This window comes from Eriocheir sinensis, chromosome 22 (assembly GCF_024679095.1).
Source record: "Eriocheir sinensis breed Jianghai 21 chromosome 22, ASM2467909v1, whole genome shotgun sequence".
In the NCBI taxonomy this organism is placed as follows: Eukaryota; Metazoa; Arthropoda; class Malacostraca; order Decapoda; family Varunidae; genus Eriocheir; species Eriocheir sinensis.
In genome coordinates, this window is record NC_066530.1 from 892,397 (window position 1) to 918,765 (window position 26,369).

At 44.4% G+C, this 26,369-nt stretch overlaps 1 protein-coding gene and 3 long non-coding RNA genes across 32 annotated transcripts in view; 1 reads left to right on the plus strand and 3 right to left on the minus strand.

The window, feature by feature from the left end:
- Positions 1–10,334: 10,334 nt before the first annotated feature.
- LOC127001886 (uncharacterized) lies at positions 10,335–12,672 on the minus strand. The gene is made up of 3 exons (XR_007755524.1): positions 12,527–12,672; positions 10,568–12,361; positions 10,335–10,468 (listed from the first exon to the last, which is right to left on the minus strand). It is a non-coding gene; the product is annotated as an uncharacterized LOC127001886 (long non-coding RNA).
- LOC127001884 (uncharacterized) lies at positions 11,160–13,599 on the plus strand. Of its 26 annotated transcripts, none has more exons than XR_007755504.1 (4): positions 11,160–11,296; positions 11,365–11,432; positions 11,501–13,106; positions 13,247–13,599. It is a non-coding gene; the product is annotated as an uncharacterized LOC127001884 (long non-coding RNA). The 26 variants fall into 26 exon arrangements; XR_007755514.1 differs by having other exon boundaries at positions 11,569–13,106; XR_007755520.1 differs by having other exon boundaries at positions 11,705–13,106.
- Positions 13,600–13,750: 151 nt separating this feature from the next.
- LOC127001883 (H(+)/Cl(-) exchange transporter 7-like) overlaps positions 13,751–26,369 on the minus strand; it is a 53,041-nt gene continuing 40,422 nt past the window's right edge. The window contains exons 16-18 of the mRNA XM_050867118.1: positions 24,183–24,272; positions 21,505–21,705; positions 13,751–14,682 (exon numbers count right to left, since the gene is read on the minus strand). Coding sequence (XP_050723075.1) covers positions 14,323–14,682; positions 21,505–21,705; positions 24,183–24,272 — 651 coding nt within the window. The 3' untranslated portion in view covers positions 13,751–14,322. The remainder of the gene's footprint in view (positions 14,683–21,504; positions 21,706–24,182; positions 24,273–26,369) is intronic.
- On the minus strand, positions 16,534–19,514 carry LOC127001887 (uncharacterized). 4 transcript variants are annotated; one of them, XR_007755528.1, is made up of 4 exons: positions 18,902–19,514; positions 18,508–18,802; positions 17,635–17,733; positions 17,151–17,238 (listed from the first exon to the last, which is right to left on the minus strand). It is a non-coding gene; the product is annotated as an uncharacterized LOC127001887 (long non-coding RNA). The 4 variants fall into 4 exon arrangements; XR_007755525.1 differs by lacking the exon at positions 17,151–17,238 and adding an exon at positions 17,282–17,337 and having other exon boundaries at positions 18,902–19,512; XR_007755527.1 differs by lacking the exons at positions 17,151–17,238; positions 17,635–17,733 and adding an exon at positions 16,534–16,745 and having other exon boundaries at positions 18,902–19,497.

Below are 26,369 nucleotides of genomic sequence, written 5' to 3' on the forward strand. Positions count from 1 at the left end.
CATCTCGTGAGGACACACCCTGAGGCGAATGCACAACCATCTCTCACTGGACTCATCTATATATAAAGTGTACAGTCATACCTCGGTTTACGAGTTTGATTCATTCCGGAGTTTTGCTCACAAACCACAAGACTCGTAATCCTAAACTGTGAGTGCATTGCTGAAAACACAAAGGTTGGCATTGTTAGAAGTTTTCAGGTCCCACAGCAGCTGTTTTCTAAGGCCAAAAAGGAGATCAGTTGGGGTCTAATGAGTGTTTTTTGAGGCTCATGATACAGAATAAAGGTCAAACAACCACCAAGGCCTTAAAATTCCCTCTGAAGATGCCCAAAACACCTATGAAAGCCTTTGAAAATAGCCCTAATGGGAGTCTGATATGTTCAAGGATATGGACTAAAGATCTCACACTAGAGCACAGACGTAAGCAGACACAAGTGTGTGGGTGCTACCTCTGCGAGTGTACAATGCAGAAAGAGACCCTATTCCCATTGTTTCCCGCTCTGAGCGCCCTCATCTTGCGGCGGACAAAGGGAACCCACACTTGTGTCTTCGACTTGTACAAATAGGATGCTCGTACACCAAGTCACCGCTCGTAAACCAAGGCATTTTTAGTGATTTTTTTGGCTCTTAAATTTAAACACTCGTAAAGCAAGGCACTTGTAAACCGAGGTATTACTGTAAATTACATCAGCACCAAACAGTCTTATGCCTTAAAAAACCCACTTGTATTCATGATTTATCTGGAAGCCCCGCAGGAAAGTTGGGTTAAAATGCTTGAAATTCCCTCCCTTCCACCCTCCACTGTCTTCCATTCAGTCCTTCTTTTCACAACTGCACCAAATAATCTTATTCCATAAACATATTCCTGAAAAAAAAATCCCTGTTCTATTGACAATTATTTGGAAGCCCCTCAGAAAAGTTGATTAAATGCTTGAAATTCCCTCCCTTCCACCCTCCACTGTCTTCCATTCAGTCCTTCTTTTCAACTGCACCAAATGATCTTATTCCATAATTTTATTCCTGAAAAAAAATCCTGTTCTGTTGACAATTATTTGGAAGCCCCTCAGAAAAGTTGATTAAATGCTTGAAATTCCCTCCCTCCCACCCTCCACTGTCTTGCATTCAGTCTTTCTTTTCATAACTGCACCAAACAATCTCATTCCTGAAAAAAAAAAAAAAAAAAAAAAATCCCTGTTCTGTTCATGATTATTTGGAAGCCCCTCAGAAAAGTTGATCAAACGCTTCAAACTTCCTCCCATCCTCAGCTGTTTTGTATTCAGTCCTTTTCATAATTGTATCAGATATTACCACAATGCACACAGTGATGTAGTAGAGTAAACTAATGCTAGAACCAGTGGTGGGTGGACGCAGTGAACCCTGGCATGAAGGACCAACCAGAGCTATGGAAAAATGAGAAGAGAGGAGAGGAGAGGAGAGGAGAGGATAGAAAAGAAGAGGAGACGAGAGGAGAGAAAAGAAGAGGAGACGAGAGGAGAGAAAAGAAGAGAAGAGAAGAGAAGAGGAGAGGAGAGGAGAAGAGAAAAAAGAAGAGATGAGAAGAGAAGAGGAGAGAGGAGAGAAAAGAAGAGTTAGGAAGAGAAGAGATGAGATGAGAAGAGAAGAGTAGAGATGAGAAGAGAAGAGATGAGGAGAGAAGAGATGAGAAGAGAAGAGACAAGATGAGAGGAGAGGGGAGGAGAGGAGAGAAGAGGAGACGAGAGGAGAGAAAAGAAGAGATGAGAAGAGAAGAGACTAGATGAGAAGGGGAGAGAAGAGTAGAGATGAGAAGAGAAGAGATGAGGAGAGAAAAGAAGATATGAGAAGAGAAGAGACAAGATGAGAAGAGGAGAGAAGAGAAGAGATGAGGAGAGAAGAGATGAGAAGAGAAGAGACAAGATGAGAGGAGAGGGGAGGAGAGAAGAGGAGACGAGAGGAGAGAAGAGATGAGAAGAGAAGAGACTAGATGAGAAGAGGAGAGAAGAGTAGAGATGAGAAGAGAAGAGATGAGGAGAGAAAAGAAGAGATGGGAAGAGAAGAGACAAGATGAGAAGAGGAGAGAAGAGTAGAGATGAGAAGAGAAGAGATGAGGAGAGAAGAGATGAGAAGAGAAGAGACGAGATGAGAGGAGAGGGGAGGAGAGAGGGGAGGAGAGGAGAGAAGAGGAGAAAAGAGGAGAGAAAAGAAGAGATGAGATGAGATGAGATGAGATGAGAAGAGGAGAGAAGAGGAGACGAGAGGAGAGAAGAGGAGACGAGAGGAGAGAAAATAAGAGAAGAGAAGAGATGAGGAGAGGAGACGAGAGGAGAGAAAAGAGAAGAGGAGACGAGAGCAGAGAAGAGAAGAGAAGAGACGAGAAGAGGAGAGAAGAAGAGACGAGAGGATAGAAAAGAAAAGGAGACAAGAGGAGAGAAAGGAAGAGAAGAGAAGAGGAGAGAAAAGAAGAGAAGAGAAGAGGAAAGGAGAGAAAAGATGAGATGAGGAGAGGAGAGAAAAGAAGAGAAAAGAAGAGAAGAGAAGAGACGAGATGAGAAGAGAAGAGGGAACTCTCTGGTTAATCTGCAACACTACACACTCAGGAATGCAATCATGATAACAACACTTCATTAGCATAAACTCGGCAAAAGGAGAATCAAACACCCTTGAGGCAACAGGACAGAATTTGGGTGACATTGACCAAGGGTGTTTGATACTCTATTTGCACCCTGGCTGTCCATGGCTGGCCCGTACACTGACCAGAAAACCTTACAAAAAATATGTTAGTATGTTTGTGTTTCCAAGTTGATCTTATGGTGTGAAGAAATAACAAAATATCTGGAGTCTCTGTACAGCCTCATGTGTGTGTGTGTGTGTGTGTGTGTGTGAGTGTGTGTGTGTGTGTGTGTGTGTATTACCTATTTGTAGTCTACAGGGCTTGAGCTCAAACTTGGTCAGTCTTGTCTCCTAATGTGTGTGTGTGTGTGTGTGTGTGTGTGTGTGTGTGTGTGTGTGTGTGAGGGGTCAGGGCATATAAGGCTGCTTTGATGTTATCTGTGTCTCACAAACATACACGTCTATAATATATATATCATATGTATACTATAAGATCTCTATTCATTATAAATTTACAAAGATTCATAGATTTTTGCATTTTAAATTAATACATTAAGGTAAAAAGTCAGGGGCGTGTGCTACAGCTGTGCACGGCCTCAGTGCACAACTCTGTCTTCCTGCCCATTGAACCTGTGCTGGGGGGAGCCATCACCCCGGGACGCGTATTTCCCTTCTCTGTACGGGTAAGTGGTGCCCGCTCTTGTACAGGGCAGGTTAGGTTAAGTTGGGGTTATATCGGGTAATTTTGAGTGGGATTACAATGAATTTTCCAGAACGGGTTGGGTGGGGTACAGTTGTTTTTAAGGTAATTTGAGTGGGGATCACAGTGGGAGTATTTTCCAGAACTCCCCGTGGTTAGTTTCGAAGGTACACAGGATAAGTTAGGTTAGGTTGGGTACAGTTGGGTTTTTGAAGGGTAATTTTGAGTGGGGATCACAGTGGGAGTATTTTCCAGAACACCCCGTGGTTAGTTTCGAAGGTACATAGGATAAGTTAGGTTAGGTTGGGTACAGTTGGGTTTTTGATGGGTAATTTTGAGTGGGGATCACAGTGGGAGTATTTTCCAGAACACTCTGTAGTTAGTTTCGAAAGTACAGTCGAATGTCTTTACTCAGGATCCTCCCAAAATTGACCTCTCGTTTGGCCACTCTTTACTTTTGTCTATTACGGGAGCGGCGAGTAGTGGGCTTTTTTTTTTTTTGCACTCTTTTTGTTGCCCTTGAGCCGTCTCCTTTATTGTAAAAAAAAAAAAAAAAAAAAAAAAAAAAATGGAGGTTGGGAACATGCCCCCGGGACACAGGGACGGCCAGACATCCAGGTTGCCACAGCGTACCTTCCCCAGGTGTCCCCAGGTACCCCTTCATCAACCAGCCTCCCCAAAAGGAAGGATGACCAGCTGGGTGGTGGATTTGGACCTGGGCTCACAGATTTGTCTCCTGGCACGCTGGCCACTGCACTGGAGGCAGCACATTGTAACAGGATCGCTTATTTATTACAAATCAACATAAATTCATAGATTTTTACATTTAGTATATAATATATGGCTATATGTAAAGAGAAAGGCAACTTGTCTTAACGATTGGAATTGTGGAATATATACATGCAGGCAGAATAGAGGAGTGGGCCATGCTGTTACCAAGAGAGATGAACAAAATTTAAACTGATGCTGATATGATTATGCTCCATATTTTTAACCCGGTAGCAGCGACGGGCCAAATTTGTGGCTTTACCGTGTAGCAGCAACGGGCCAAATTTGTACCATGATATAAACCCCCTAAAATAGATGATGTATAAACTGATTACATATGCTTTGATATATATTATGAGATGGTTTGTGTGAGTGATGGTTTCTCCTCATTTTTCTCGCTTGGAGGGACCATTAAGAAACATGATCCCCGCTGCTACCGGGTTAAACGTCTCGGGCTCCCACTTCGACTGTTTCCCGAGGCCATAGAGAAGATTGGCCAGGTTTTCAAGGGGGCTTTTCCTGTTCAAGGTGCAGAAGTCGTGTAGAATTGTCACCAGCATCACAAAACAGTCCATGATATAAACAGCAACTTCTACGAGAGGTATTTCAAACAGGCCACAGAGAAGATTGGCCGGGTTTTCATGGTTGGTGTTTTTCCCGTTCAAGGTGCAGAAGTCGGGTAGAATTGTCACCAGCATCACAAAACAGTCCATGAAAATAACAACAACTTCTATGAGAGGTATTTCAAACAGGCCACAGAGAAGATTGGCCGGGTTTTCATGTGGGTGTTTTCCTAGTTAATCTCTTTTTTGGCCTTTGGAAACAGTCGACACATATTTGACAAGACTCTTTCGTAGGAGTTTTGGAAATTTCCAGGGGTATTTTTATGACCCTGGTGATAGTTTGCCCCTCATTCTGTACCATCAACATAAAGAAACACTTATGAAAACCCGGCTAATCTCTTTAATGGCCTTTGGAAACAGTCGACACATATTTGACAAGACTCTTTCGTAGGAGTTTTGGGAATTTCCAGGGGTACTTTTATGACCCTGGTGGTAGTCTGCCCCTCATTCTGTACCACGAACTTAAAGAAACAGTCATGAAAACCTGGTTAATCTCTTTTTTGGCCTTTGGAAATAGTTGGTGTAGGAGGAGGGAATGTCTTAAAATATCAACCTAAGTGTGTGTGTGTGTGTGTGTGTGTGTGTGTGTGTGTGAGATAGTTGACTGAGGGGCAGGGTGGGCTGAGGAGGAGACAAGATGCTCCCCTTAACACTGCTTGCCAGGGTTAGTTTCTGCTCACTCAACGGGACTTTTGTGATACTTTGAACTTTGCACTGTCAGTTTGAGGTATCTTTTGCAATCTAAAGGTTAACATAGCTAAACTTTGCTCACATATTCACCACTATGTGTGTGTGTGTGTGTGTGTGTGTGTGTGTGTGTGTGTGTGTGTGTATTTGAATTTTTCTTTAATATTTTTCTAATCAGTTCTTCGGGAAAATTCAAGGATCACTTCAATAGGAAATGTAAAACAAATTATAAACTATGATTTGCGAGCACGGGTTTGTGGCACCAACAAAATATATCCTAGGAAACAATTACATCACTTACGTCTAGTGTCATAAGGCTCTCAATGCCTCACTGGCATTCGAGAGCGAGGAAACAATTAACAAAAGATACCTGCAGCACACCTTAATTACAGTAGACATTATAGATAACTTGTCCGTCACAGCTGAGCCTCTTCACGCCAACACCAATGGGACCAAACAGACCCGGCGGTGTGTTGATTCTGCCTAATTTATTTTCCTTCATGTCTTTCTGTTCTCTCCACTGTGCACAAAAAGGCTTTAGGAATACTGTCAACCCGTCCGCTGTGATTAGCCCGGATTTGGCCTTCACTGGTAGCCTGATAACATAGTCCCCCCAGTGTGCCTCTGTGGTGGATAGTGGAGTGTTTCCCATGTGGTATTGGTGTGCTGGATATCGCCTCCCAAGGTGCAGGACTTTACATTTTTCTTCATTGAACTGTAGCAGCCACTTATTGCTCCATTCCTGTAGCTTGGTGAGGTCTTCTGGTAGGAAATCCACAGTCAAGGGGTTAACATGTTTATTTTGACCAAACGTGTTAGAAAATGCTGGTTTGTTTGTCTGTCTGTCTGTGTGTGCAGTGGCTGGTGGGATGTTTATTTTGATCACATGTGTTAGAAAATGGTGGGCTGTCTGTCTGTGTGTCCTATGGCTGGTGGGATTCTGCCAAATTTGTGGCCTCAAGTTTTGTCTGTCCCTGTGATGGCTGGTGTGCACAATGAAACACTGCTACCACCATGCAAACATTGCCTTACCAAGGTTAACCCCTTGGATGTGGATTTCCTACAAGAAGGCAAGCTACAGGAATGGAACAAAAAGTGGCTGCTACAATTCAGTGAAGAAAAATGTAAAGTCCTGTACCTTGGGAGGGGATATCCAGCACACCAATACCACATGGGAAACACTCCACTATCCACCACAGAGGCAGAGAATGACCTGGGACTATATGTTACCAGGCTACCAGTGAAGGGATATCCAGCACACCAATACAGTATGGGAAACACTCCACTATCCACCACAGAGGCAGAGAAAGACCTGGAACTATATGTTACCAGGCTACTAGTGAAGGAATATCCAGCACACCAATACCACAGGGGAAACACTCCACTATCAACCACAGAGGCAGAGAAAGACGAGAGTGTATGCTACCAGGCTACCAGTGATGGCCAAATCCATTCCAATCGCAGCGGACGGGTTAATGAACAGCCTCCAAGCTCCCGTGGCAGCAAGGTCACAATACATTACACAAGCAGCACAGTCTTCAGGGCACAGCCTCCAAAACACCCTCCCAGCAGCTTGAGATTCCCCAAAACCTGCTGAATGGAAAAACTGGAATTCCCGCACGACAGACGCTTGGATTGAAGAGGTTCAGCCGCACAAGAACAAACACAGTGGGCTATATCCAGTGGCATGGCAAGAGGGGGGGGGAGGGGGGGGCGGCAAAGGCTTTACTCTTTTTTTATATTATTTTATTGCCTGCGTTTCAGTTTTTTAGACTTTTTTCATACCCAGTAAAATGAAACGAAAATTGATGCAGGCATTATACTCAAGGGGTGAGGGATTGGGTGGGGGGTGGGGAGGAGGGGCCAGGTTGACAGTCACCCATACCCTTGATAAAAAAATAAAAATAAAAGTCACCCCGGGCTGCATTCCCTCCCCTCCCCCCACTCCGTCCGCTATGCCATCGGGAATATCAACAGAGTAATAAAAACTTTCAGCGCTATAAAACACAAACTCCTCCCGGACACTTTGTATAAAAAAGGTAAATCTATTTTCACAACTACAAAAAGGATCAAGTTCAAGCATCCAGCCGAGACTTGCTCACTCACTTTCACAACTACAAAAAGGATCAAGTTCAAGCATCCAGCCGAGACTTGCTCACTCACTTTCACAACTACAAAAAGGATCAAGTTCGAGCATCCAGCCGAGACACTGACTGCTCACCTGCGCCGACCTCTCCCCAAACCTGTCGCTGGCCCGTCTATGTCTTCAAGAATTACCCGGACGGCCTCGAGGGACAGCTTGCAATTAAACAGAAGTAAGGAAATAAAAAAGGTATATGCATTTTCTTACAAGCTCCTATTTTCCATTTTAACCCGGTAGCAGCAACGGGCCAAATTTATGGCTTTACCGTGAAGCAGCGATGGGACAAATTTATGGCTTTACCGCGAAGCAGCGATGGGACAAATTTGTGGCTTTACTGTGTAGCAGCGACAGGCCAAATTTGTGCCATGATATAAACCCCCAAAAATAGATGATACATAATCTGATCACAAATGCTTTGATATATATTATGAAATGGTTTGTGTGAGGGGTGATTTTTTCTCATTTTTCTCGCTTGGAGGGACCATCAAGAAACATGATCCCTGCTGCTACCGGGTTAAAGGTGAAACTCTACCATAACAGGGCGAATGTATCTGTCTTACGAGAAGGACGGCACGGCAGCTCAAGGGGAAAAACAGAATGAAATAAATAAACAAAATAAGAGTAAAAATAAAATGTGAATAGAGTAAAAATATGGAGGATAAAAAAATGACAAAAAAAAGGAAGAAACCAAAAATAACGGAGTAAAAATCAACCTCAAATCAAGAACGAAAAAAAAAAAAAGAAAAAAAAAAAAAAAGGAATTAAGGAGGAACATGAAAAAGCTCGCCGTCACCCGCAAGCAACACCCAGCAAGACAACTCCTCAGACCGTACACTCGCCCACCGCTGCCAGACTATCGTACTCTAAGCATCACATTTTCCTCCTTCTCTAATAACAGTGTTCTCTCAGCTGTGCTCAGTGACTCAGTATCCTGCATTTGCCGCAAGACTGTAGTTCATATGTTCAGTCCCTTATGTCTGCTCCCCTGACTAACTCAAGGCCTTTATTCTTTTAGCACTTGTCCCCTGCCATTGTATCTTTTTAGTTTCCTTCCTGGTGCTACGTCCACATGTATCCTTAGTTGTACAGTCACACTCTGTACTGCCTGGGGGTTGGGATGGCATGCTCCTCCCTTCCCTTTGTTGTTCACTTCCAACAATAAACTAGCAAGCAATCCTTCTCCCCCATAAATATCACCTTGAAGCACCGATAATTAACTGTTTCAATAATAACAACATAAAAAGCCAGTTATTGGGGCCGAGGAAACAGTTTTTTGCTTGGAAATTGGGAAATATGAGAAACTGAGTGCGACAGTCTGGCAAGGTTGCACTCACCCTCCCTGCTGACACCCACAAGCTATTCTCTATTCCTCTATCAATCTGTCCTTCTCCATCACTCTATCCTTCCTCTGTCATGGGATTTGAGGGCAAGAATTTTTTTTATCTGTGTTTCCGTAAAATAATTCAGATCTTACATTCATCATTCCCGCAGACACCCACAATCTATTTTCTATTTGTCTATCTGCCAGTCTGTTCTTCTTCATCACTCTATCCTTCCTCTGTCATGGGATTTGAGGGCAAGAATTTTTTTTATCTGTGTTTCCGTAAAATAATTCAGATCTTAGGTTCATCATCCCCGCAGACACCCACAATCTGTCATCCATTCCTCTATCAATCTGTCCTTCTCCATCACTCTACCCTTCCTCTGTCATGGGATTTGAGGGCAAGAATTTTTTTTATTTGTGTTTCCGTAAAATAATTCAGATCTTACATTCATCATTCCCGCAGACACCCACAATCTATTTTCTATTTGTCTATCTGCCAGTCTGTTCTTCTCCATCACTCTACCCTTCCTCTGTCATGGGATTTGAGGGCAAGAATTTTTTTTATTTGTGTTTCCGTAAAATAATTCAGATCTTACATTCATCATTCCCGCAGACACCCACAAGCTATTCTCTATTTGTCTATCTACCAGTCTGTTCTTCTCCATCACTCTATCCTTTCTCTGTCATGGGATTTGAGGGGAAGAATTTTTTTTATCTGTGTTTCCGTAAAATAATTCAGATCTTAGGTTCATCATCCCCGCAGACACCCACAATCTATTTTCTATTTGTCTATCTGCCAGTCTGTTCTTCTCCATCACTCTATCCTTCCTCTGTCATGGGATTTGAGGGCAAGAATTTTTTTTATTTGTGTTTCCGTAAAATAATTCAGATCTTAGGTTCATCATCCCCGCAGACACCTACAATCTGTCATCCATTCCTCTATCAATCAATTCTTCTCCATCACTCTATCCTTTCTCTGTCATGGGATTTGAGGGCAAGAATTTTTTTTATCTGTGTTTCCGTAAAATAATTCAGATCTTACGTTCATCATTCCCGCAGACACCCACAATCTATTCTCTATTTGTCTATCTACCAGTCTGTTCTTCTCCATCACTCTATCCTTCCTCTGTCATGGGATTTGAGGGCAAGAATTTTTTTATCAATTTGTGTTTCCGTAAAATAACTCAAGATCTTTAATCTCTATTCTCTATTCCTCTATCCACCAATCTACTCTTCTCTACTCCTGTCATGGGATTTGAGGGCAAGAATTTTTTTATCTGTGTTTCCGTAAAGTAATTCAGATCTTACATTCACCCTCCTGTTCAATGTCAACCTTTCCCACACTCCCTTATGAGGCTGGAGGCTCAATGATATGCTTCCAAATCTTTCTGTCTATGATCAAGAGTGGGAGGGACTCAGACTCCATCCAACCCCATAAGAAAATATAAGGACGCTAACCCCTTGACTGTGGATTTCCTACAAGAAGACCTCACCAAGCTACAGGAATGGAACAACAAGTGGCTGCTACAATTCAATGGAGAAAATGTAAAGTCCTGCACCTTGGGATGGGATACTCGGCATACAAATACCACATGGAAAACACTCCACTATCCACCACAGAGGCAGAGAAAGACCTGGGAGTACATGTTACCAGGCTACCAGTGAAGGGATATCCAGCATACCAGTACCAAATGGGAAACACTCCACTATCCACCACAGAGGAAGAAAAAGACCTGGGAGTACATGTTACCAGGCTCCCAGTGAAGGGATATCCAGCATACCAGTACCACATCAGAAACTCCACTATCTGCCACAGAGGAAGAAAAAGACCTGGGACTATATGTTACCAGGCTACCAGTGAAAGCCAAATCCCTGACAATTGCAGCGGATGGGTTAAATGAAGATGAAGAGGAGCTATATCTCTCCCTTGCCTCAGTCTCTTCAATGACCAGTGGGTGACAAAGCTGCCTAGATGTAGAGGGTGGGTGTTAAGGCGTGTCAAGGCTTCGGGAACAAGCTGTCGGCACGCGGTGAGCATTCCACCTATCAAACTCTTTGGGGCGGAGTGGGTGACAATACTCCACAAGCTCCCACTCCACCTGACTTCCACTTCCACACAACTAAGACTATAGGAATGGTTGCTATGATAAAATTCTTAATACTTAATATACAACTCTCGAGCCAAGGAAATGAGTTGAGCTTGAAGTAGTTAATAAGTAGTCATGGTTTTGGTGTGATAAATAGTAGTAGTAGTAGTAGTAGTAGTAGTAGTAGTAGTAGGGCATATGAAACAGGTCTCACAGTCTAAAATGGTGCTGTCTTAACCCTTATTATAAAAAAAGTATATGGATGTCATGTTATAGGAATGTAGACTTCTATCAGAGGCAGTAAGAGAGAACTTATGATACAGGCCTTCCAGCTTCATACAGGATGGAGCACACTAACACCAGACAGAGGACCAGGTGGAGAGGTGGAACCATAACCTTTGCTGGGGCAGGATGGAGCACACTAACACCAGACAGAGAACCAGGTGGAGAGGTGGAATTAAAACCTTTGCTGGGGTGGGATGGAGCACACTAACACCAGACAGAGAACCAGGTGGAGAGGTGGAATTAAAACCTTTGCTGGGGTGGGATGGAGCACACTAACACCAGACAGAGGACCAGGTGGAGAGGTGGAATTATAACCTTTGCTGGGACAGGATGGAGCACACTAACACCAGACAGAGGACCAGGTGGAGAGGTGGAATTACAACCTTTGCTGGGGCAGGATGGAGCACACTAACACCAGACAGAAGACCAGGTGGAGAGGTGGAATTATAACCTTTGCTGGGGCAGGATGGAGCACACTAACACCAGACAGAAGACCAGGTGGAGAGGTGGAATTACAACCTTTGCTGGGGCAGGATGGAGCACACTAACGCCAGACAGAGAACCAGGTGGAGAGGTGGAATTACAACCTTTGCTGGGGTGGGATGGAGCACACTAACACCAGACAGAGGACCAGGTGGAGAGGTGGAATTACAACCTTTGCTGGGGCTGGATGGAGCACACTAACACCAGACAGAGAACCAGGTGGAGAGGTGGAATTACAACCTTTGCTGGGGCAGGATGGAGCACACTAACACCAGACAGAGAACCAGGTGGAGAGGTGGAATTACAACCTTTGCTGGGGTGGAATGGAGCACACTAACACCAGACAGAGAACACTGGGGAAGGCCTTTGTTATGACCTAGCCAAGCAAACCTAACAAAACCTGGTGATATTGCAAAGAAGCCCAAAGGAATATAAAATAGAGAGCATAAAGTGAGGTCAGGGTTCACAAAGTCCCCCAAGAATCAATCAGCTGAGGTATTGAAAATGAACTTGAACTTGAGGTCAGTGAAATGGCATACAGGCAACTCATTAGCTTGGAAATTATACGTCAGGAAGAGGGTCATTAGTACAGGAATTGTGGGTTTGGAGAGGGACAAGGTAACATATAGCAATGCACTTCACTTCTAAACTCCATGGAAATGTCAACACAACCTTTGCCCGGTACTCTCACTGAAATGGCATACATGTAACTCATTAGCTTGGAAATTATAGGTCAGGAAGAGGGTCATTAGTGCAGGAATTATAGGTTGGGAGAGGAACAAGGTAACATATAGCAATGCACTTCACTTCTAAACTCCATGGAAATGTCAACACAACCTTTGCCCGGTACTCTCACTGAAATGGCATACAGGTAACTCATTAGCTTGGAAATTATAGGTCAGAAAGAGGGTCATTAGTGCAGGAATTATAGGTTAGGAGAGGGACAAGGTAGACACAAATAGCAATGCACTTCAGACCTCAACTCCATGGAAACATCAACACAACCTTTGCCCAGTACTCTAAGACGCTTCCACCTCTCACAACAGCTGTTTCCCAAGGCCGCAAAGGTTAGTTGGGTTCTCCTGAGTGTTGTTCTTGAGGTTTATGATGCACAAGCCCTGTCCAACTATCACTGGGCTCATAAAACAACCTCGTATGAAAACGCTAACACAACCTCAACGAAAGCCTTACCAAATGTGCGTGTGTGTGTGTGTGTGTGTGTGTGTGTGTGTGTGTGTGTGTGTGTGTGTGTGTGTAGGCCATGAAGTGTCAAAGAATATGGTTTCAAGTCTCCTCAAACAAGTGCAGTGACAGAGATTGTACAGGTGATGCAGGTGACTCTCAATGCCCATCAGAGCCATAGAGACAATAGTGTTTCTTTGCATGGAGAGGAACAGTGACGCGACAAGACTTGGAGGTGTTAGACAGAAAGGAAAGAACAGCACTGGATCAAGCTGGATGGGGGAGGATGTAGGTGACTCTCAATGCCCATCAGAGCCACAGAGACAATAGTGTTTCTCTGCATGGAGAGGAACAGTGGAACAACAGGACTTGGAGGTGTTAGACAGAGAGGAAAGAACAGCACTGGATCAAGCTGGATGGGGGAGGAAGCAGATGACTCTCAATGCCCATCAGAGCCACAGAGACAATAGTGTTTCTTTGCATGGAGAGGAACAGTGATGCGACAAGACTTGGAGGTGTTAGACAGAGAGGAAAGAACAGCACTGGATCAAGCTGGATGGGGGAGGATGTAGGTGACTCTCATGCCCATCAGAGCCACAGAGACAATAGTGTTTCTTTGCATGGAGAGGAACAGTGGAACAACAGGACTTGGAGGTGTTAGACAGAGAGGAAAGAACAGCACTGGATCAAGCTGGATGGGGGAGGAAGCAGGTGACTCTCAATGCCCATCAGAGCCACAGAGACAATAGTGTTTCTTTGCATGGAGAGGAACAGTGACGCGACAATACTGGATCAAGCTGGAAGGAGAAGAATCATCGCAAGTGTGACTCAAAAAATGGGAAAAGATGAACAAGTACGGAGTTCAAATTAATGCCGTGATTACTACTGACCTGATCATATTTCAGAGGAACAAACAGACAGAGACAGACACAGTGGACAGAGAGACAGACACAGGGGACAGAGACACAGACACAGTGGACAGAGACACAGACACAGGGGACAGAGACACAAGGGTACCAGCTAAACAAGACTAGACGCCTTAACAATACACATGTAAGTAAATAAAGTCTTCTAGCTAAGAGTATTAACATGCAGGATAAAATCATTACAAAAATATTCAACTCTTAAGACCAGCGCAAAATTGGCGTTGATATAAAAAATGTAAGTAGTAGAGAGACAGAAAATGCTCAACTCAAGAATGTATCAACAATTATTACTCTCATACATATAAAAGTGTCTGTGTGTGTGTGTGTGTGTGTGTGTGTGTGTGTGTGTGTGTGTGTATGTGTGTGTGTGTGTGTGTGTGTGTGTGTGTGTGTTTCAACAAAATTATAGATTATCCATTTGCCTTTTGTCTTATTGTACTTTATATATATATATTTTTTTTTAATCAATAAACTAATAAACTATACAACTATCTGTGTGTGTGTGTGTGTGTGTGTGTGTGCCTGCTAGGCCACTGAGCCGTATATGACCAGCTCCTCGAGGCCCATCTGGCCCCTGTGGTTCCAGACCCTGTACTTGACGAGGTCCTTCCTGGTGACGATGCCGACCACCTCGTTGGAGTCGTTGACCACCAGCAGGTGCCGCAGGCCCAGCGCGCGGAACAGGTTGAATATGCGCGGCAGCGACGTGCAGGACACCACCGAGTAGGGCGAGGGGTTGTAGAACGGCCGCAGGTCAATGGTGCACTCCATGTCCTCGGGCGTCAGGTCCACCTCCTTGAGGGTGAAGTAGCGCGGGTAGGACTGCCGGAACAGGTGGATGTCCACCTTGCTGTCCTCCCACACGGACGCGTTCTCGTTAAACACCTGCAGGGGGGAAGGAGGAGGTGTGTCAGCCTTGGACCAGGGGACTAGCTGCTGGGGGAGGGAGGTGTGTCAGCCTTGGAGCAGGGAACACCAAGTCATTACTGCAGAAAGTTAATTACATCCAAGCTGCTAATTAGGCAAGGTGGTGAGTGCAATAAAAGCAAATCATTCCCAGTATTCTGGCTGAACACCTGCAGGGAGGGAGGGAGTCAGCTGTGTTTGGTGGTGGCACCCTCGGCCTGGGGTCAAGGAACTAACGCAGGAGACAGCAAGGCATTGTTCCTAGTCGGTTACATCGCAGCCATGCATGGAGCAAGGTGCTGGGCCCAACAAAGCAAGTTATTCTCACTGAACACATGTGAGGAAGAGTCAGGGTGTGGGCGGTGCACTCAGCCCTCGGCTCCAAAAGTTGGCCACATCCAGGCCATCAACAAGGCAATATGCCATGTACAATGAAAGCAAAAATCATTCTTTACACCAGTTAACATTGTTTCATCAAATAATAGATGTTCATGATTTTTAAGTTTAACCCGTCCGCAGCAATTGTCAAGGATTTCACCTTCACTGGTAGCCTGGTAACATATAGTCCCAGGTCTTTCTCTGCCTCTGTGGTGGATAGTGGAGTGTTTCCCATGTGGTATTGGTGTGCTGGATATCCCTTCACTGGTAGCCTGGTAACATATAGTCCCAGGTCTTTCTCTGCCTGTGGTGGATAGTGGAGTGTTTCCCATGTGGTATTGGTGTGCTGGATATCCCTTCACTGGTAGCCTGGTAACATACACTCCCAGGTCTTTCTCTGTGGTGGATAGTGGAGTGTTTCCCATGTGGTATTGGTGTGCTGGATATCCCTTCACTGGTAGCCTGGTAACATATAGTCCCAGGTCTTTCTCTGCCTCTGTGGTGGATAGTGGAGTGTTTCCCATGTGGTATTGGTGTGCTGGATATCCCTTCACTGGTAGCCTGGTAACATATAGTCCCAGGTCTTTCTCTGCCTCTGTGGTGGATAGTGGAGTGTTTCCCATGTGGTATTGGTATGCTGGATATCCCTTCACTGGTAGCCTGGTAACATATAGTCCCAGGTCTTTCTCTGCCTCTGTGGTGGATAGTGGAGTGTTTCCCATGTGGTATTGGTATCAATGACTTTACATTTTTCTTCATTGAATTGTAGCAGCCACTTCTTGTTCCATTCCTGTAGCTTGGTGAGGTCTTCTGGTAGGAAATCCACATTCAAGGGGTTAAGCAGGTTTTATTGTGGCTACCTGTGCTGTGCCTACTCACTCCCACACACCACTCCAGTCAGGCAGTGTGCGCTCATGTCCGGGCCATGCCTCAGAAGCTTGCTGCCCCACACAACATTTGTAAGGGAAGCCAACAAGTGCACAGAGAAGTGAAGTGAAAAATGCTGTGAATTGAACATGGTAATAAACATTACCATCAGCACCATGGCTTTGAGAACACACTAAGGTTGAAGACACCATGACATCTAGGAATAGGAGATGGACTTGGGCAGCCACACCATGCAGAGAACTGATGACTGAAGGATGGCAAAGCAACGGCGTGGTATCCCAGAGCTGTTAGGATGAACACACCACACATTATGGGACTCAAACACCTTATCTTTCTGACTTACACACACACACACACACACACACACACACACACATTACGAGACTCAAACACCTTATTTTTCTGACTTACATCTTACACACACACACACACACACACACACACATACACACACCTTTCATGTTAGGACTGTCCCACACTTTACATGTCAGAACTTTAACCCCTTGACTGTGGATTTCCTACCAGAAGACCTCACCAAGCTACAGGAATGGAACAACAAGTGGCTGCTATAATTTAATAAAGAAAAATGTAAAGCCATGCACTTTGGGAGGGGATATCCAGCACACCAATACCACATGGGAAACACTCTACTATCCACCACAGAGGCAGAGAAAGACCTGGGAGTGTATGTTACCAGGGTACCAGTGAAGGGATATCCAGCACACCAATACCACATGGGAAACACTCCACTATCCACCACAGAGGCAGAGAAAGACCTGGGAGTGTATGTTACCAGGGTACCAGTGAAGGGATATCCAGCACACCAATACCACATGGGAAACACTCTACTATCCACCACAGAGGCAGAGAAAGACCTGGGAGTGTATGTTACCAGGGTACCAGTGAAGCGATATCCAGCATACCAATACCACATGGGAAACACTTTACTATCCACCACAGAGGCAGAGAAAGACCTGGGAGTGTATGTTACCAGGGTACCAGTGAAGGGATATCCAGCACACCAATACCACATGGGAAACACTCCACTATCCACCACAGAGGCAGAGAAAGACCTGGGACTATATGTTACCAGGCTACCAGTGAAGGGATATCCAGCACACCAATACCACATGGGAAACACTCCACTATCCACCACAGAGGCAGAGAAAGACCTGGGTGTATGTTACCAGGCTACCAGTGAAGGGATATCCAGCACACCAATACCACATGGGAAACACTCCACTATCCACCACAGAGGCAGAGAAAGACCTGGGAGTGTATGTTACCAGGCTACCAGTGAAGGGATATCCAGCACACCAATACCACATGGGAAACACTCCACTATCCACCACAGAGGCAGAGAAAGACCTGGGACAATATGTTACCAGGCTACCAGTGAAGGGATATCCAGCACACCAATACCACATGGGAAACACTCCACTATCCACCACAGAGGCAGAGAAAGACCTGGGAGTGTATGTTACCAGGCTACCAGTGAAGGGATATCCAGCACACCAATACCACATGGGAAACACTCCACTATCCACCACAGAGGCAGAGAAAGACCTGGGAGTGTATATTACCAGGCTACCAGTGAAGGGATGTCCAGCGCACCAATACCACATGGGAAACACTCCACTATCCACCACAGAGGCAGAGAAAGACCTGGGAGTGTATGTTACCAGGCTACCAGTGAAGGGATATCCAGCACACCAATACCACATGGGAAATACTCCACTATCCACCACAGAGGCAGAGAAAGACCTGGGACTATATGTTACCAGCAGAGCTGGGCACTTCCGTACCTCTGTCCGCACCTCCGCTCCTCCGGACCTGCGGACCTTTAAACGAGGTGCGGAGGTCCGAAGTGCGGAAAGTTTTTCAAAAGTGCGGAAGTAACAGGTGCGGAACGGCAGTATTTTAAGTCCGTACCTCCGCACCTGAGGTTTTCAAGGATAAAAAAAATGAAAACGACAAACAGTCCGCGCTCTGCAGTAATACTTCCAGTCGTTTACGCGGTCTGTGCTGCAGGGCATGTTTTCCCGCCACTTGAGTGACGTCACTCATTCAGATTTACGGCCCGGTGTTGCATGTGTACTGAGGTATGATAATTATGATGAGTGTAAAAGTAGTTACTTTACTTCAGGTGGTGGAGATTCTATGCGTTAAAATGACAATAATGATAACAAAAATAATGGTAATAATAATAATAATAATAATAATGATAATAATAATGCTGCTGCAGTATTGCCTTGTATTTCTTTTTTTTAAGGTACGGACTAGATTTTTCAGGCGCCGCTTTAATAGTTTTGGTACCGGAGGTGCGGAGGTGCGGTACCGGAACGAGTGAAAAAAATTTAGGCGCGGAAGTACAGGTACGGACTATATGTGTTTCGAGGTGCGGAGGAGCGGTACCGGACTACCCGATATCCAGTAACGCGCCCAGCTCTGGTTACCAGGCTACCATTGAAGGGATATCCAGCATACCAATACCACATGGGAAACACTCCACTATCCACCACAGAGGCAGAGAAAGACCTGGGAGTGTATGTTACCAGGCTACCAGTGAAGGGATATCCAGCACACCAATACCACATGGGAAACACTCCACTATCCACCACAGAGGCAGAGAAAGACCTGGGAGTGTATGTTACCAGGCTACCAGTGAAGGGATATCCAGCACACCAATACCACATGGGAAACACTCCACTATCCACCAGAGGCAGAGAAAGACCTGGGAGTGTATGTTACCAGGCTACCAGTGAAGGGATATCCAGCACACCAATACCACATGGGAAACACTCCACTATCCACCACAGAGGCAGAGAAAGACCTGGGACAATATGTTACCAGGCTACCAGTGAAGGGATATCCAGCACACCAATACCACATGGAAAACACTCCACTATCCACCACAGAGGCAGAGAAAGACCTGGGAGTGTATGTTACCAGGCTACCAGTGAAGGGATATCCAGCACACCAATACCACATGGGAAACACTCCACTATTCACCACAGAGGCAGAGAAAGACCTGGGACTATATGTTACCAGGCTACCAGTGAAGGGATATCCAGCATACCAATACCACATGGGAAACACTCCACTATCCACCACAGAGGCAGAGAAAGACCTGGGAGTGTATGTTACCAGGCTACCAGTGAAGGGATATCCAGCACACCAATACCACATGGGAAACACTCTACTATCCACCACAGAGGCAGAGAAAGACCTGGGACAATATGTTACCAGGCTACCAGTGAAGGGATATCCAGCACATCAATACCACATGGGAAACACTCCACTATCCACCACAGAGGCAGAGAAAGACCTGGGACAATATGTTACCAGGCTACCAGTGAAGGGATATCCAGCACACCAATACCACATGGGAAACACTCCACTATCCACCACAGAGGCAGAGAAAGACATGGGACTATATGTTCCCAGGCTACCAGTGAAGGTGAAATCTGTGCCAATCACAGTGGAGGGGTTAAGAACTGCCCCACACTTCACAAATCACGACTGGCACACACCTCATGAGTCTGGCCAGCATGTTGGGCTCATTTTTTTACTTCGTGTAAATTCTAGACTTTCAATTTTGTTTTTGATCTGTGGTGGTGTTTTTTATAGTAATTTTGCTCCCCTATAGTGAGTGCCTTTTGGAGCTCATGTGATATATATATATATATATATATATATATATATATATATATATATATATATATATATATATATATATATATATATATATATATATATATATATAAAATAGTAGTAATAGTAGTAATAATGGGAAGTAGTAGAAGAAGAAGAAATGGAAGAAGGAAAAGAAGAAAAAGAGCAAAAAGAAAAAGATGAAGAAGAAAAAAAGAACAAGAAGAAAAAGAAGAACAAGAAGGAAAAAAAAAACAAGAAGAAAAAGAAAAAAAGAACAAGAAGAAAAAGAAGATGAAGAAGAAGAAAAAAGAAGAAGAAAAAGATGAACAAGAAGAAAAGAAGATGAAGAAGAAAAAAAGAAGAAGAAAAAGATGAAGAAGAAGAAGAAAAGAAGATGAAGAAGAAGAAAAAGATGAACAAGAAGAAAAGAAGATGAAGAAGAAGAAAAAAAGAAGAAAAAGATGAACAAGAAGAAAAGAAGATGAAAAAGAAGAAAAAGATGAACAAGAAGAAAAGAAGATGAAGAAGAAGAAGAAAAAAAGAACAAGAAGAAAAAGAAGAACAAGAAGAAAAAGAAGATGAAGAATAAAAAGATGAGGAAAAAGAAAAGGAGAACAAGAAGAAAAAGAAGAACAAAAAGAAAAAGAAGAACAAGAAGAAGAAAAAGAGGAACAAGAAGAAAAAGAAGATGAAGAAGAAGAAAAAGAAGAAGAAGAAAAAGAAAAAGAACAAGAAAAAGAACAAAAAGAAAAAGAAGAACAAGAAGAAGGACAAGAAGAAGAAAAAGAAGAAGAAAAAGAAGGACAAGAAGTAAAAGAAGATGAAGAAAAAGAAAAAGAAGAAAAAGAAGAACAAGAGGTAAAAGAAGATCAACAAGAAGAAAAAGAACAAGAAGAAAAAGAAGAACAAGAAGAAGAAAAAGAAGAAGAAAATGAAGGACAAGAAGTAAAAGAAGATGAAGAAGAAGAAAATGAAGAAAAAGAAGGACAAGAAGTAAAAGAAGATGAAGAAGAAAAAGAAGAAAAAGAAGAACAAGAAGAAGAAAAAGAAGGACAAGAAGTAAAAGAAGATGAAGAAGAAGAAAAAGAAGAACAAGAAGAATAAAAAGAAGAAGAAAAAGAAGGACAAGAAGAAAAAGAAGAAGAAAAAAAAAGAAGGACAAGAAGTAAAAGAAGATGAAGAAGAAGAAAAAAGAAGAAAAAGAAGAACAAGAAGTAAAAGAAGATGAAGAAGAAAAAGAAGAAAAAGAAGAACAAGAAGAAGAAAAAGAAGAAGAAAAAGAAGGACAAGAAGTAAAAGAAGATGAAGAAGAAGAAGAAAAAGAAGAACAAGAAGAAGAAAAAGAAGAAGAAAAAGAAGGACAAGAAGTAAAAGAAGAAGAAGAAGAAGAAAAAGAAGGACAAGAAGTAAAAGAAGATGAAGAAGAAGAAAAAGAAGAAAAAGAAGGACAAGAAGTAAATGAAGATGAAGTAGAAGAAAAAGAAGAAAAAGAAGAACAAGAAGAAGAAAAAGAAGAAGAAGAAAAAGAAGGACAAGAAGTAAAAGAAGATGAAGAAGAAGAAGAAAAAGAAGAACAAGAAGAAAAAGAAGAAGAAAAAGAATGACAAGAAGTAAAAGGTGAAGAAGAAAAAGAAGAAAAAGAAGAACAAGAAGAAGAAAAAGAACAAGAAGAAAAAGAAGAAGAAGAAGAAGAAAGAGAAGAAGAAGAAGAACAAGAAGAAAAAGAAGATGAAGAAAAAGAAAAAGAACAAGAAGAAAAAGAAGATGAACAAGAAGAAAAAGAAGAAACCAAAGTAGATGAAGAAGAAGGAGAGGAAGATGAAGAAAACAAAAAGAAGTAGAAACAGAACAACAACAACAACAACCTCCCCCCGTTACCTTATGTTTGAGCAGGACCGTCAGCTGTGAGCGCAGGATGAGGCCTCGCAGCGTGCCGTAGGACTTGAAGCTCTTGGTCTCCTCCTCGGTGGGAATGCTGTCCACCACCGGGAACCCATTGTACGTGGAAGACTTGAGGACGGCCACGATCCTGCTGACCTTCTCCACGTTCCGCAGGGTGACGACGGGGCGGTTCAGGACCTGTGGAAGGGTGGAGTGGATGAGGAAATTGAGGAAAAGTGCAAGTGGTTTATGGGAACGTGGATTTTTTGGTGGACAGTTTTTGCAAGGATTGAGAGCACCCGCGATTCTGTCCACTTTCTTCACGGTGACGATGGGGCGGTTCAGGACCTGCGGAAGGGGAGGAAGGGTGGAGTGGATGAGGAAACTGAGGAAAAGTGCATGTGGTTTATGGGGACGTGGATTTTTTGGGTGACAGATTTTGCAAGGCTTGAGGGCACCCGCGATTCTGTCCACCTTCCGTACGGTGATGACGGGGCGGTTCAGGACCTGTGGAAGGGGCGGAAGGGTGGAGTGGATGATGAAATTGAGAAAAAGTGCAAGTGGTTTATGGGGATGTGGATTTTTTTGGTGGACAGTTTTTGCAAGGCTTGAGGGCACCCGTGATTCTGTCCACCTTCTCCACGGTGACGACGGGGCAGTTCAGGACCTGTGGAAGGGGCGGAAGGGTGGAGTGGATGAGGAAATTGAGGAAAAGTGCAAGTGGTTTATGGGGACGTGGATTTTTTTGGTGACAGATTTTGCAAGGATTGAGAGCACCTGCGATTCTGTCCACCTTCCACAGGGTGATGACGGGGCGGTTCAGGACCTGCGGAAGGGGCGGAAGGGTGGAGCGGGTGAGGAAAGGTATGAGTGCTTATATGTTTTTTTGAAGCAGAGGAAACGAAAAACGGAAAAACCTGCTGAATGGAATAGCTGTGTATGTGTGTGTGTGTGTGTGTGTGTGTGTGTGTGTGTGTGTAGGTGACTGGGTGATTGAGGACCTGAGGGAAGGATTTGGTATAGGAGGAAAGAAGGAAAAAGCAGGAGGAAGGAGGAGAAAAAATGGGAGTTAAGCTTGGAGGAGGAAATGAATATAACCACCGAGACCACACTGGGAGGAATACACAGACCTTGATAAAAATGGAGATAACAGAGAAATGAAGAGGAGGAGGAGGAAGAAGAGAAGACGGGAGGAGGAGGAGGAGGAGGAAAGATCAAGCTACCTGAGGGAAAGGGAAGGAAAGAAAGGGAAGAGAAAGAAAGAGATGGAAGGGAAGGGAAGGGAAGGGAAGGGAAGGGAAAGAAAGAGATGGAAAGGGAAGGGAAGGATAAGGATAGGAAAGAGATGGAAAGGGAAGGAAAGGAAAGGGAAGGGAAGGGAAGGAAAGAGATGGAAAGGGAAGGGAAGGGAAAGGAAAGAGATGGAAAGGGAAGGGAAGGGAAGGGAAGGGAAAGGAAAGAGAAAGAGAGGGAGAGGGACGGGAAGGGAAGAGAAAGAAAGAGATGGAAAGGGAAGGGAAGGGAAGGGAAGAGAAAGAAAGAGATGGAAAGGGAAGGGAAGGGAAGGGAAGGGAAGGGAAGGAAAGGGAAGGGAAAGGAAGGAAAGAAGAGAAAGAGAGGGAAGGAAGGAAGAAAGGAAAGGAAGGAAGAAAGAGATGGAAAGGGAAGGAAGGAAGGGAAGGGAAGGAAAGAGATGGAAAGGGAAGGGAAGGAAAGAGATGGAAAGGAAGGGAAGGAAGGAAGGAGAGATGGAAAGGGAAGGAAGGGAAGGGAAGGAAGGAAAGGAAAGAGAGGAAGGGAAGAGAAAGAAAGAGATGGAAAGGGAAGGGAAGGGAAGGGAAAGAGAGGGAGAGGGAAGGGAAGGGAAGGGAAAGGAAAGAGATGGAAAGGGAAGGGAAGGGAAGAGATGGAAAGGGAAGGGAAGGAAAGAGACAGAAAGGGAAGGGAAGGGAAAGGAAAGAGATGGAAAGGGAAGGGAAGGGAAGGAAAGAGATGGAAAGGGAAGGGAAGGGAAGGAAAGGAAAGAGATGGAAAGGAAGGGAAGGGAAGGGAAGAAAAGAGAAGATGGAGATGGAAAGGAAGGAAGGAAGGAAAGGAAAGAGATGGAAAGGGAAGGAAGGAAGGAAGGAAGGAAAGAGATGGAAAGGAAGGGAAGGAAGGAAGGAAGGAAAAGATGGAAAGGGAAGGAAGGGAAAGAGAGGGAAGGAAGGAAGGGAAAGAAAGAGATGGAAAGGGAAGGAAGGAAGGAAAGGAAAGAGAGGAAGGAAGGAAGGAAAGGAAAGAGATGGAAAGAAGGATGGGAAGGAAGGAAGGGAAGGGAAGAGATGGAAAGGTAAGGGATGGGAAGGGAAAGAGATGGAAAGGGAAGGGAAGGGAAGGAAAGAGATGGAAAGGGAAGGGAAGGGAAGGGAAGGAAAGAGAAGAAAGAGATGGAAAGGGAAGGGAAGGGAAGGGAAAGGAAAGAGAAAGAGAGGGAAGGGAAGGGATATATATATATATATATATATATATATATATATATATATATATATATATATATACACACACACACACACACAAAGGATGGGGGGGGGAGGATTTCTCCTAAGTCAGTAGGGGGCATCATGTAAAAAAGTTTTAGGACCACTGCTTGAGAGGGACACACTTCATCCAGCACAAGAAGGCGAGTCACTCACCTCGCTGGCGTATATGTTGTTGGAGAGCGGAGGAGCCTCCCACGCCATGATGGGCACCCCGGCCATCTGTATGTGGATGTCGTACAGGCCCTGGAACACACGAGGGATATGGAGTAAGGAAAAATTCACCCTGACGGATTAACTCTTGAAGCCTTCCAGTGTTTATTTTCCTTATTTTTTAGTGTTGAAGATAAAAGTGAACTGAAGAGAGGTTGGGTGGGGTGAGGTTAGGTGAGGCAGTCTTCCTTTCCTTCCTTCCCTTTCCCTTCCTTCCTGTTCCTTCTCTCTCTCCTTCCTTCCCTTCGCTTTCTTTGTTTTCCTTCCTTTTCCTTTCCTTCCTGTTCCTTCTCTCTCTCCTTCCTTCCCTTCCCTTTCTTTGTTTTTCCTTCCCTTTCCTTTCCTTCCTGTTCCTTCTCTCTCTCCTTCCTTCCCTTCCCTTTTCCTTCCCTTTCCTTTCCTTCCTGTTCCTTCTCTCTCTCCTTCCTTCCCTTCCCTTTCTTTGTTTTTCCTTCCCTTTCCTTTCCTTCCTGCTCCTTCTCTCTCTCCTTCCTTCCTTTCCTTTCTTTGTTTTTCCTTCCTGTTCCTTCTCTCTCTCCTTCCTTCCCTTCCCTCTCTTTGTTTTTCCTTCCCTTCCCTTTCCTTCCTTTTCCTTCTTCCTTCCCTTCCTTCCTCTTCCCTTTGTTTTTTCCTTCCCTTTCCTTTCCTTCCTGCTCCTTCTCTCTCTCCTTCCTTAACTTCCCTTTCCTTCTCTTTCTTTGTTTTTCCTTCCCTTTCCTTTCCATTCCCTCCCTTCCCTTCCTTTCCTTTCCCTTCCCATCCCTTTCCTTTCCTTCCCTTCCATTCCCATTCTCATCCTTTCCTCCCCTTCCCTTCCCTTCCCTTATGCCACCAATGGACCAACTCTTGAAGTCTTCTTATGTATATATTTCTAAATGTCTGAATTGACTTTGTGAGTGTGTAAAGTTTGAGGAATTTTACACATGTTAATCCAAGGAACTTTTTACTATGTATGCATTTTAAATCTTATAGAAACTGAGGTCAATAAACTATCTATCTATTTATCTATCTATCTGTCTATTGAGAAGGGAAGGGAAGGGAAGGGAAGGGAAGGGAAGGGAAAGGAAAGGAAGGGAAGTGAATGGAAGTAAAGGGAAGGGAAGGGAAGGAAAAGGAATGAGAAGGGAAGGGAAGGGAAGAGAAGGGAAAGGAAGGGAAAGAGGAAAGATAAGGGAAGAAGGGAAAGGATGGAAAAGGAATAAGAAGGGAAGAGAAAGGAAGGGAAGGGAAGGGAAGGGAAGGGAAGGGAAGGGAAGGAAAAGGAATGAGAAGGGAAGGGAAGGGAAGGGAAGGGAAGAGAAGGGAAGGGAAGAGAAGGGAAAGGAAGGGAAAGAGGAAAGAGAAGGGAAGAAGGGAAAGGATGGAAAAGGAATGAGAAGGGAAGAGAAAGGAAGGGAAGGGAAGAGAAAGGAAGGGAAGGGAAGAGAAAGGAAGGGAAGGGAAGAGAAGGGAAAAGCAGGAAAGAGAAGGGAAAAAGAGGAGAGAAGGGATGGGAAGGGAAGGGAAGGGAAAGGAAGAGAAGGGAAAGGAAGGAAAAGGAATGAGAAGGGAAGGGAAATGAAGGAAAGAGAAGGGAAAGGCAGGAAAGAGAAGGTAAAGAGAGGAAAGAGAAGGGAAGGGAAGGGGAAGGCTGATGATGACCAGCGCTATTAAGTGATGAATTAAGAGTGAGTGATACCGCTGCGTCAAACTCACATCATTTATTGATAGTGAGTTTGACGCAGCGGTATCACTCACCTTAACTACTCACTTAAATAAGCGCTGGTCATCATCGCGCTTACAGTCAAACGCATTTGCGGGTACAGTCGGGTTACTCCTTCCGGTCGGCCCCGGTGGTAGCGGCAGTGTGAACAACATCGTGTTTCCTCTCTTACCACTACCCTGCTACTGTCCCTTTCTCCTCCTTGCTCAACCCTGCACCAGAGGGGCCTCCAGCAGGCGTCCCGAGTCAGCATTTCACTCATCTCGCTGCTGTCTTGACACTTTTCCCGTGAACATCTGGCGACACTACCGCCTCGCACCACCGCTTCGCTCGACTATCCCGACATAATTCATATAATCCCCACAAACATATCTACCACATTAATCTATCAATCGCCGCGGAGCCGGAACAGCGGCTACAGAAGGGAA